Source organism: Procambarus clarkii, chromosome 79 (assembly GCF_040958095.1).
Source record: "Procambarus clarkii isolate CNS0578487 chromosome 79, FALCON_Pclarkii_2.0, whole genome shotgun sequence".
In the NCBI taxonomy this organism is placed as follows: domain Eukaryota; kingdom Metazoa; phylum Arthropoda; class Malacostraca; order Decapoda; family Cambaridae; genus Procambarus; species Procambarus clarkii.
In genome coordinates, this window is record NC_091228.1 from 5,984,200 (window position 1) to 5,996,699 (window position 12,500).

The window sequence follows — 12,500 nt, forward strand, 5'->3', positions numbered from 1 at the left end:
TGAATTAAAATCACTAAAAATTAAAAACCTAACTTTGGTATAACTTATACCAACTTGGTATAAGTTATTAAGGGATGGAAACATCGGATTTTATTTTGTATTTTCATAATAAATTCTCTTTACAAATAGATACAGTAGCAATGGGGGTTCAGCATTGGCTATTTTTTTTTTTTTTTGTAATTTGAAAAAAAAAAAATGTGGATTCATATTTATTCTTTAGTGTTTAAACCAACTTGTTATCATAGTATGTTGACGACTCCACTTATCTTGAGGTCATCTTGCGGTTATCTTAAGATGATTTCGGGGCTTAGCGTCCTCGCGGCCCGGTCCTCGACCAGGCCTCCTTTTTGTTACACATCCCCAGGAAGCAGCCCGTAGCAGCTGTCTAACTCCCAGGTACCTATTTACTGCTAGGTGAACAGGGAGGATCAGGGTGAAAGAAACTACCCATTTGTTTTCGCCTCAAAAGGGGATCGAACACGAACCCCATAGGACTACGAATCCCGAGCGCTGTCCACTCAGCCATCAGGTGATACAAGAGGCTGCAAAGGGCGACCAAACAACAACCAGGACGACCAAACAACGACCAAGACGACCAAACAACGACCAAGACGACCAAACAACGACCAGGACGACCAAACAACGACCAGAACGACCAAACAACGACCAGGACGACCAAACAACGACCAGAACGACCAAACAACGACCAGGACGACCAAACAACGACCAGGACGACCAGAACGACCAAACAACGACCAGGACGACCAAACAACGACCAGGACGACCAGAACGACCAAGACGACCAAACAACGACCAGGACGACCAAACAACGACCAGGACGACCAAACAACGACCAGAACGACCAAACAACGACCAGGACGACTTAAACAACGACCAGAACGACCAGGACGACCAAACAACGACCAGGACGACCAAACAACGACCAGAACGACCAAGACGACCAAACAACGATCAGGACGACCAAACAACGACCAGGACGACCAAACAACGACCAGGACGACCAAACAACGACCAAGACGACCAAACAACGACCAGGACGACCAAACAACGACCAGGACGACCAAAACGACCAAACAACGACCAGGACGACCAAACAACGACCAGAACGACCAAACAACGACCAAACAACGACCAGGACGACCAAACAACGACCAGGACGACCAAACAACGACCAGGACGACCAAACAACGACCAGGACGACCAAACAACGACCAAACGACCAATGACCATTGCGACCTGGACTCCCCCCCCCACTTCCGGCTGCCCTTCTAGGTCAGCATGCTGACCTCTGCCCCCGCCCCCCCCCTGACCTCTGCCCCCGCGCCCCCTGACCTCTGCCCCCGCCCCCCCCCCCCTCAGGAAAGTGCTGTGTAGTCCGCCTGAAGAAGCACTGCCTCAGTCGGAAGCTGTGGTGGTGTAGCTAAGATGGGCGCGCTCCCTCCTGTTCACAGCGCGAGGTGATTACCTATCTCCTTCTATCCCCTATCCGTCTCCATGGCTAGGCAACGCCTCTAGACGTTGGGAGACCGGGCCGCGGGGACGGTAAGCCCCGAAATCAAGCACCGACACCTACCTTCCCCACCACCGGGAGGCACTTAAGAGCCTCGACCCCCTACCGGTGGGGGCGGACGTTACCTGACGGAGGCGCCGAGGTAGGGAACGGTAGGAGGAGGAAGTGCTGGTCTGGGTTCGAGGTGACGGAAGGTGGGGGGGGGGGGTGGGGGGGAGAGGGGAGAGAGTGAGGGGTCAAGCAAGTGGGAACATCCTGCCCTCACTCCCCTCCAGCCTGGGGGTGCTGTAGAAACTGAGGGCGAGAGATGAGACTTAGCGCCCCAACTTGGGGAGGATGTATGGTTAGGGTAGGGTTGCTGAAGAGGGGGGTGGGGTAGGGGGGGGGGCTCTGGTGTGAGGGGTTAATGGGGGGGGGGTAGATGTGAAGACATGTAATCTGCAAATAAATCAATTGGGCAAGGGAAACGGGGCTCTGGGGTTGACCGCACGGAACCGCTCGTGGGCCCCTTACTAACCGCTGCTTGAAGCCTTCCTCTCAAGTCTACCTGTCATTTATACATCTTGTGAGTGGACACGCCGCCATAGTGACAGTATTGGGCAGCGTCACTCATCCTGTGAGTGGACACACCGCCATAGTGACAGTATTGGGCAGCGTCACTCATCCTGTGAGTGGACACACCGCCATAGTGACAGTATTGGGCAGCGTCACCCATCCTGTGGGTGGACACACCGCCATAGTGACAGTATTGGGCAGCGCCACCCATCCTGTGAGTGGACACACCGCCATAGTGACAGTATTGGGCAGTGCCACTCATCCTGTGAGTGGACACGCCGCCATAGTGACAGTATTGGGCAGCGCCACTCATCCTGTGAGTGGACACACCGCCATAGTGACAGTATTGGGCAGCGCCACTCATCCTGTGAGTGGACACACCGCCATGGTGACAGTATTGGGCAGCGCCACTCATCCTGTGAGTGGACACACCGCCATAGTGACAGTATTGGGCAGCGTCACTCATCCTGTGAGTGGACACACCGCCATAGTGACAGTATTGGGCAGCGCCACTCATCCTGTGAGTGGACACACCGCCATAGTGACAGTATTGGGCAGCGTCACTCATCCTGTGAGTGGACACACCGCCATAGTGACAGTATTGGGCAGCGTCACTCATCCTGTGAGTGGACACACCGCCATAGTGACAGTATTGGGCAGCGCCACTCATCCTGTGAGTGGACACACCGCCATAGTGACAGTATTGGGCAGCGCCACTCATCCTGTGAGTGGACACACCGCCATAGTGACAGTATTGGGCAGCGTCACTCATCCTGTGAGTGGACACACCGCCATAGTGACAGTATTGGGCAGCGCCACTCATCCTGTGAGTGGACACACCGCCATAGTGACAGTATTGGGCAGCGTCGCTCATCCTGTGAGTGGACACACCGCCATAGTGACAGTATTGGGCAGCGCCACTCATCCTGTGAGTGGACACACCGCCATAGTGACAGTATTGGGCAGCGCCACTCATCCTGTGAGTGGACACACCGCCATAGTGACAGTATTGGGCAGCGTCACTCATCCTGTGAGTGGACACGCCGCCATAGTGACAGTATTGGGCAGCGCCACTCATCCTGTGAGTGGACACACCGCCATAGTGACAGTATTGGGCAGCGTCACTCATCCTGTGAGTGGACACGCCGCCATAGTGACAGTATTGGGCAGCGCCACTCATCCTGTGAGTGGACACACCGCCATAGTGACAGTATTGGGCAGCGTCACTCATCCTGTGAGTGGACACACCGCCATAGTGACAGTATTGGGCAGCGCCACTCATCCTGTGAGTGGACACACCGCCATAGTGACAGTATTGGGCAGCGTCACTCATCCTGTGAGTGGACACACCGCCATAGTGACAGTATTGGCCAGCGTCACTCATCCTGTGAGTGGACACACCGCCATAGTGACAGTATTGGGCAGCGTCACTCATCCTGTGAGTGGACACACCGCCATAGTGACAGTATTGGGCAGCGTCACCCATCCTGTGAGTGGACACACCGCCATAGTGACAGTATTGGGCAGCGCCACTCATCCTGTGAGTGGACACACCGCCATAGTGACAGTATTGGGCAGCGTCACCCATCCTGTGGGTGGACACACCGCCATAGTGACAGTATTGGGCAGCGCCACCCATCCTGTGAGTGGACACACCGCCATAGTGACAGTATTGGGCAGTGCCACTCATCCTGTGAGTGGACATACCGCCATAGTGACAGTATTGGGCAGCGCCACTCATCCTGTGAGTGGACACACCGCCATAGTGACAGTATTGGGCAGCGCCACTCATCCTGTGAGTGGACACACCGCCATAGTGACAGTATTGGGCAGCGTCACTCATCCTGTGAGTGGACACACCGCCATAGTGACAGTATTGGGCAGCGTCACCCATCCTGTGGGTGGACACACCGCCATAGTGACAGTATTGGGCAGCGCCACCCATCCTGTGAGTGGACACACCGCCATAGTGACAGTATTGGGCAGTGCCACTCATCCTGTGAGTGGACATACCGCCATAGTGACAGTATTGGGCAGCGCCACTCATCCTGTGAGTGGACACACCGCCATAGTGACAGTATTGGGCAGCGCCACTCATCCTGTGAGTGGACACACCGCCATAGTGACAGTATTGGACAGCGCCACTCATCCTGTGAGTGGACACACCGCCATAGTGACAGTATTGGGCAGCGCCACTCATCCTGTGAGTGGACACACCGCCATAGTGACAGTATTGGGCAGCGCCACTCATCCTGTGAGTGGACACACCGCCATAGTGACAGTATTGGGCAGCGCCACTCATCCTGTGAGTGGACACACCGCCATAGTGACAGTATTGGACAGCGCCACTCATCCTGTGAGTGGACACACCGCCATAGTGACAGTATTGGGCAGCGCCACTCATCCTGTGAGTGGACACACCGCCATAGTGACAGTATTGGGCAGCGCCACTCATCCTGTGAGTGGACACACCGCCATAGTGACAGTATTGGGCAGCGTCACTCATCCTGTGAGTGGACACACCGCCATAGTGACAGTATTGGGCAGCGCTACTCATCCTGTGAGTGGACACACCGCCATAGTGACAGTATTGGGCAGCGCTACTCATCCTGTGAGTGGACACACCGCCATAGTGACAGTATTGGTGAGCGTCACTCATCCTGTGAGTGGACACACCGCCATAGTGACAGTATTGGGCAGCGCCACTCATCCTGTGAGTGGACACACCGCCATAGTGACAGTATTGGGCAGCGCCACTCATCCTGTGAGTGGACACACCGCCATAGCAGCATGTACAACACTCCCCAATAGGAAGAAAACCCGCTGGGTTGTTCATCCTGTCCTGCCTCTGTCATGTCACTTGGTCAAGGATTTAACTTAATCACCAATTTTAGCCATTATTAACTATAAACTACACATTGGGGTGATTCGTAGCTATTTTTCTTGTATATTCAATTATGGTCGACTATGCTAAACTACAAACGGGCAAAATGTCACATAATTAAACGTTCTCTCAAATGTGAATTCTTTTTCCCCCGTTCTCCCAAGATTTCCCAACGCCAGGAAACTATCGTACTAAAGTGCCCCCTTATCCTAACCTCCCAGAGGACCCACAACAGAAAACGGGGATAGTACGTCAATTTCGCGAGCCGCTATCATTTTCTAGTACGACGATTTTTGGCCGTATACGTCAAAATGCAACATTCTATTAGGGAGGAAAGGTTGGCAAGTCACACTGAAACATAACTTCTTTTTCTGAAAGACAATCAAAAAGGCGGGGCGGCAGATATTGCTAACAAAAAATCCAGCTTGACCTCCCAGTGTTATATAATTGCAATGGCTTGGTGGTTTCCCCTGATAATTCCTTCCCCCCTCCCCCAGCTTGACCTTTTCAGTCTTGGCTTCGCCCTCTGACCCCTCTTCGAGACACTGTGACCTCTTCGAGACCCTGTGACCATGTTTACACCAGGTTTTGGAAAGCATTTCCGGGTCAATGAAAGATGGCTACTGTAGGCCTCCTGGAAATACACACACATATATACCACATGTCCCTATAACAACTCTGATCCCATCTAATAGCCTCGTTCCGAGCGCCGCTAGCGACCCAACCATCGTAATCACCAATGCGGATGGCATAACTGTGAACTACGCGAATACGTTGATTTTTCCCGTGGGTAAATTAAGATGGTGTCATCATCTGTGGAGTTACGAAGAGGACGGTCTAGCACGTATTGGGTTGGTGGTTGTGATGGAGGGGGGTTGTGAAGGACACACACACACACACACACGCACACACACACACACACACACACACACACACACACACCCTCCGTGTCAACAGCAATCATCCAATCTGTGTTAAACTTGGCAATATCTCCGCGCCTTCCTCCCAAGAAGTTGTACTTCCCAGCGCCCTGTATCCCGCAGTGTCCTGTTGATGTGTGTGTGTCCTGAGATGACACATGCGGTGTATCCTGTGGTGATGTGGCGCACATCCTGAGTGTGCTTATGTCTTCCCAGTTATGTTATGTGGTGCACTAGAGCTCCTCGTGTGTTTTGGGGGCACTATAGACTGACTGTGGAGCTTCCTAGAGTAATGTGGAGCGTCCTAGAGTAATGTGGAGCGTCCTAGAGTAATGTGGAGCTTCCTAGAGTAATGTGGAGCTTCCTAGAGTAACGGGGAGCTTCCTAGAGTAATGTGGAGCGTCCTAGAGTAATGTGGAGCGTCCTAGAGTAATGTGGAGCTTCCTAGAGTAATGTGGAGCGTCCTAGAGTAATGTGGAGCTTCCTAGAGTAATGTGGAGCTTCCTAGAGTAATGTGGAGCTTCCTAGAGTAATGTGGAGCTTCGTAGAGCAATGTGGAGCGTCCTAGAGCAATGTGGAGCTTCCTAGAGTAATGTGGAGCGTCCTAGAGTAATGTGGAGCGTCCTAGAGTAATGTGGAGCTTCCTAGAGTAATGTGGAGCTTCCTAGAGTAACGGGGAGCTTCCTAGAGTAATGTGGAGCGTCCTAGAGTAATGTGGAGCTTCCTAGAGTAATGTGGAGCTTCCTAGAGTAACGGGGAGCTTCCTAGAGTAACGTGGAGCTTCGTAGAGTAACGTAGAGCTTCCTAGAGTAACGTGGAGCTTCCTAGAGTATCATAGAGCTTCTTAGAGTACCACTAAGACTTCCTAGAGTACCACGAGACTTCCTAGAGTAACGTGGAGCTTCCTAGAGTGCTAGAGTGCCCTGGGATGTCGTGGCGGTGGGTGTCGGGAGCAGCGGCGCCATATGGCAGTCGTTGAGGCTTTCTTATACTGGTAAGACAATCCGTAGACGACCATCTTGTGTGACATGTGTGAGTCTTAAGTGTTCCCGGTGTCGCCTGTGGCTCCGCTGGTGGTGGTAGGGATGCTGGTAACGATGGTGGTAGTGGTGGTGGTGGTAGGGATGCTGGTAACGATGGTGGTAGTGGTGGTGGTGGTGGTAGGGATGCTGGTAACGATGGTGGCAGGGATGGTGGTGGTACGGATGGTGGTAGTGGTTATCTTGAGGTTATCTTGAGATGCTTTCGGGGCTTTAGTGTCCCTGCGGCCCGGTCCTCGACCAGGCCTTCACCCCCAGGAAGCAGCCCGTGACAGCTGACTAACACCCAGGTACCTATTTTACTGCTAGGTAACAGGAGCATAGGGTGAAAGAAACTATGCCCATTGTTTCTCGCCGGCGCCAGGGATCGAACCCGGGACCACAGGATCACAAGTCCAGCGTGCTGTCCGCTCGGCTCCCTAAGCGGTGGTTGTTATGACTCAAAAAGGTACCCCCAGAACGTAGCTACAACATTGAAACCTCAATTACCGAGCAAGACAGGTGTGTGTGTGTGTGTGTGTCTTTACACACCTGACTCAAAGACTAAGACTAAGCAGAGACGTTAGAAAGATATTTTTTTCAGTGTCAGAGTAGTCAACAAATGGAATGCATTAGGGGGTGATGTGGTGGAGGCTGACTCCATACACAGTTTCAAGTGTAGATATGATAGAGCCCAATAGGCTCAGGAACCTGTACACCTGTTGATTGACAATTGAGAGGGAGGGAATTATCAGGAAAAGCGTCAAGCCATTACGACTATATAGCACTGGGAAGGGCTCAGGATAAGGATTTGGGATGGGACGGGGGGGGGAAGGAATGGTACCCAACCACTTGGACGGTCGGGGATTGAACGCCAACACTGCATGAAACGACACCGTCGCTCTACCGTCCACCCCAAGTGGTTGGACTTGACAGTTGAGAGGCGGGACCAAAGAGCCAGAGCTCATGCCCCGCAAACACAACTAGGTGAGTACACACAAACACATACATTAGGCAGTAATGTGGTGGAGGCTGACTCCATACACAGTTTGAAATGTAGATATGATAGAGCCCAGTAGACTCAGGAACCTGTACACCTGTTGATTGACAGTTGAGAGGCGGGACCAAAGAGCCAGAGCTCATGCCCCGCAAACACAACTAGGTGAGTACACACACACACATACATTAGGCAGTGATGTGGTGGAGGCTGACTCCATACACAGTTTAAAATGTAGATATGATAGAGCCCAGTAGACTCAGGAACCTGTACACCTGTTGATTGTCAGTTGAGAGGCGGGACCAAAGAGCCAGAGCTCAACCCCCGCAAGCACACCTAGCTGAGTACACCCACCGTGTTCCTAAGGGGTGACGGTGGGCGCAGAGTTGAGCTAGACCATGCAAACGTTACCGCCTCATCACAACACATGGCACTGACTATGCAACAACACAACACAACAGCCAGGCGCAGGCCAGCAACAGTATTTAGTGTTTCCCACGGCAACACTCTCCCTTCTCACCAACCATGTGTTCCACCAACCAGGTTCGTAAGTGCTTGCGTAACTGCTTCGTGTATCTAGCCCCCAGGTTCGTAAGTGCTTGTGTAACTGCTTCGTGAATCGGGCCCCAGGTTCATAGTTTTGAGCCTAATCACAACCTGATTGTTAGGCAAATCAGGTTCCAAGAGCTAATGCTCGAATAGAGTACAAATAGGCTGGCGCACACACACACACACACACACTCACACACACACACACACACACACACACACACACACACACACACACACACACACACACACACACACACACACACACAGCTGTACTCACCTAGTTGCGCTTGCGGAGGGTTGAGTTTTGGCTCTTTGGTCCCGCCTCTCAACCATCAATCAACTGGTGTACAGATTCTTAAGCCTGCATACTCTTTATTTTCTTCTCCAAGCCTATGGGTCCCTACAATTGCACCAGAGGTGATACCCCTATATATATATATATATATATATATATATATATATATATATATATATATATATATATATATATATATATATATATATATATAACCAAACCAACGCTGCTATCTTCATCACTGTGTTATCATAAAACTATATAGCCAAAGGTGTTTACGTTAAGCAAATGGAACAAAGGTTAGGTTAAGACGGAGCACAAGCGCTCAAGGGCGGGCGAGGTATCTACGCCTTGAGGCGTAGTAACCCGAGCCTTGGCGTATATACACCAAGACTTTACTCTAGTGGTGTAATAGGTTCGTAGATAGAACATATTTGTTATTCTGACCTTAATTGCACACCAGCGGGAGATGACAGGCGTTGACCTCAGACCCGTCATCATTATGGTTACTAGTGAAGTGCTTCGCATAAAGGAATGTATTATGGGGGTTGTAAGGCGCCTTGAGGAAGTCATTCCATAGTCTTGAGATTGTCTGTGTGTGTGTTCTTGGCGCGACGTCACAGCTCATCAAGCGATTAGGAAGGTCTTGGTGAGAATTGCCAGCATTTGTTTATGGCAGAAAGGGGAGATGACGAGGGCCAGACCACTGTCGAAGGGCCAGACCATTCTCTAGGGCTAGACCATTCTCTAGGGCCAGACCATTCTCTAGGAGACCATTCTCTAGGGCCAGACCATTCTCTAGGGCCAGACCATTCTCCAAGGGCCAGACCATTCTCTAGGGCTAGACCATTCTCTAGGGCCAGACCATTCTCTAGGAGACCATTCTCTAGGGCCAGACCATTCTCTAGAGCCAGACCATTTTCTAGGGCTAGACCATTCTCTAGGGCCAGACCATTCTCTAGGGCCAGACCATTCTCTAGGGTCAGACCATTCTCTAGGGCCAGACCATTCTCTAGGGCCAGACCATTCTCTAGGGCCAGACCATTCTCCAGGGCCAGACCATTCTCTAGAGCCAGACCATTCTCCAAGGGCCAGACCATTCTCCATGGGCCAGACCATTCTCCAAGGGCCAGACCATTCTCTAGGGCCAGACCATTCTCTAGGGCCAGACCATTCTCTAGGGCCAGACCATTCTCTAGGGCCAGACCATTCTCTAGGGCCAGACCATTCTCTAGGGCCAGACCATTCTCCAAGGGCCAGACCATTCTCCAAGGGCCAGACCATTCTCTAGGGCCAGACCATTCTCTAGGGCCAGACCATTCTCTAGGGCCAGACCATTCTCTAGGGCCAGACCATTCTCCAAGGGCCAGACCATTCTCCAAGGGCCAGACCATTCTCTAGGGCCAGACCATTCTCTAGGGCCAGACCATTCTCTAGGGCCAGACCATTCTCTAGGGCCAGACCATTCTCTAGGGCCAGACCATTCTCTAGGGCTAGAGGGCTTCAAGTCCCCGTCCGTAGCGAAGAGGAAGCCAGGCTCAAGGAAGTGGACAATGAATTAGGCGCCGGCCACCACAACACTGGCGAGCCTGTGTTGTGGTAGTTGTAGGAGGACAGGTTGTAGGAGGACATGTTGTAGGAGGACAGGTTGTAGGAGGACAGGTTGTAGGAGGACAGGCTGCAGGAGGACAGGCTGTAGGAGGACAGGTTGTAGGAGGACAGGTTGTAGGAGGACAGGTTGCAGGAGGACAGGTTGTAGGAGGACAGGTTGTAGGAGGACAGGTTGTAGGAGGACAGGTTGTAGGAGGACAGGTTGTAGGAGGACAGGCTGTAGGAGGACAGGCTGTAGGAGGACAGGCTGTAGGAGGACAGGCTGTAGGAGGACAGGTTGTAGGAGGACAGGCTGTAGGAGGACAGGTTGCAGGAGGACAGGTTGTAGGAGGACAGGTTGTAGGAGGACAGGTTGTAGGAGGACAGGTTGTAGGAGGACAGGCTGTAGGAGGACAGGCTGTAGGAGGACAGGTTTTAGGAGGACAGGTTGTAGGAGGACAGGCTGTAGGAGGACAGGTTGTAGGACAGGTTGTAGGACAGGTTGTAGGAGGACAGGCTGTAGGAGGACAGGCTGTAGGGGGACAGGCTGTAAGAGGACAGGCTGTAGGAGGACAGGTTGTAGGACAGGCTGTAGGAGGACAGGTTGTAGGAGGACAGGTTGTAGGACAGGTTGTAGGAGGACAGGCTGTAGGACAGGTTGTAGGAGGACAGGCTGTAGGAGGACAGGCTGTAGGAGGACAGGTTGTAGGAGGACAGGCTGTAGGAGGACAGGTTGTAGGAGGACAGGCTGTAGGAGGACAGGTTGTAGGAGGACAAGCTGTAGGAGGACAGGTTGTAGGAGGACAGGTTGTAGGAGGACAAGCTGTAGGAGGACAGGTTGTAGGAGGACAGGCTGTAGGAGGACAGGTTGTAGGAGGACAGGCTGTAGGAGGACAGGTTGCAGGAGGACAGGTTGTAGGAGGACAGGCTGTAGGAGGACAGGTTGTAGGACAGGCTGTAGGAGGACAGGTTGTAGGAGGACAGGTTGTAGGAGGACAGGCTGTAGGAGGACAGGTTGTAGGACAGGATGTAGGAAGACAGGTTGTAGGAGGACAGATTGTAGGAGGACAAGCTGTAGGAGGACAGGTTGTAGGAGGACAGGTTGTAGGAGGACAGGCTGTAGGAGGACAGGCTGTAGGAGGACAGGCTGTAGGAGGACAGGTTGTAGGAGGACAGGCTGTAGGAGGACAGGTTGTAGGAGGACAGGCTGTAGGAGGACAGGTTGTAGGAGGACAGGCTGTAGGAGGACAGGCTGTAGGAGGACAGGCTGTAGGAGGACAGGCTGTAGGAGGACAAGCTGTAGGAGGACAGGTTGTAGGAGGACAGGCTGTAGGAGAACAGGCTGTAGGAGGACAGCCTGTAGGAGGACAGGTTGTAGGACAGGTTGTAGGAGGACAGACTGTAGGAGGACAGGCTGTAGGAGGACAGATTGTGGGAGGACAGGCTGTAGGAGGACAGGCTGTAGGAAGACAGGTTGTAGGATGACAGGCTGTAGGAGGACAGGCTGTAGGAAGACAGGCTGTAGGAAGACAGGTTGTAGGATGACAGGCTGTAGGAGGACAGGCTGTAGGAAGACAGGTTGTAGGAGGACAGGCTGTAGGAGGACAGGCTGTAGGAAGACAGGTTGTAGGATGAAAGGCTGTAGGAGGACAGGCTGTAGGAAGACAGGTTGTAGGAGGACAGGCTGTAGGAAGACAGGTTGTAGGATGACAGGCTGTAGGAGGACAGGCTGTAGGAAGACAGGTTGTAGGAGGACAGGCTGTAGGAGGACAGGCTGTAGGAAGACAGGTTGTAGGATGACAGGCTGTAGGAGGACAGGTTGTAGGAGGACAAGCTGTAGGAGGACAGGCTGACCTACCCCTGTCCCCTAGACACGCCTTCAACAACATATCGCCCTGAATGATATCATAACCCCTCTACCACTCACGATATCTTAACCACACCGCCCTCACCCCTACACTAGCCACACCTACACGAGTGGATCTCGCTATCCACGACGCGGGTAGACATCCACATCCACCTATCCACCTCCAGGCCCAGTGATAACCTAACACCAGAAACTGCCCATCACCACGCTACTGCTCCACGATAGCATGAAGTGAGCGATAGCGTAGATCCAACATATCAGCACATATCATCATAGACAAAAATGCATAT

The 12,500-nt window shown here is 52.4% G+C and overlaps 2 protein-coding genes across 20 annotated transcripts in view; one reads left to right on the plus strand and one right to left on the minus strand.

Annotated features, from left to right (window-relative positions):
* Positions 1-12,500, minus strand: part of LOC123764477 (uncharacterized) — a 79,784-nt gene that overhangs the window by 28,803 nt on the left and 38,481 nt on the right. The gene's annotated exons all lie outside the window — the stretch shown is intronic.
* Positions 1-12,500, plus strand: part of LOC123764480 (G-protein coupled receptor moody) — a 52,988-nt gene that overhangs the window by 11,466 nt on the left and 29,022 nt on the right. For 6 of the 16 annotated variants that reach the window (XR_006773576.2, XR_006773575.2, XR_006773578.2 and 3 more), the window contains exon 1: positions 1,395-1,478. The exons of 9 other annotated variants lie outside the window; for them this stretch is intronic. Coding sequence is in view for 2 of the 7 variants with exons in the window: in XM_045752346.2 (XP_045608302.2) it covers positions 1,447-1,478 (32 nt within the window). In the remaining 5 variants the exon portion in view is untranslated. Of the gene's footprint in view, positions 1-1,394; positions 1,479-1,529; positions 1,674-12,500 lie in introns of those variants that run through there. One more of the 16 variants, XR_011225055.1, reaches the window with a different exon arrangement.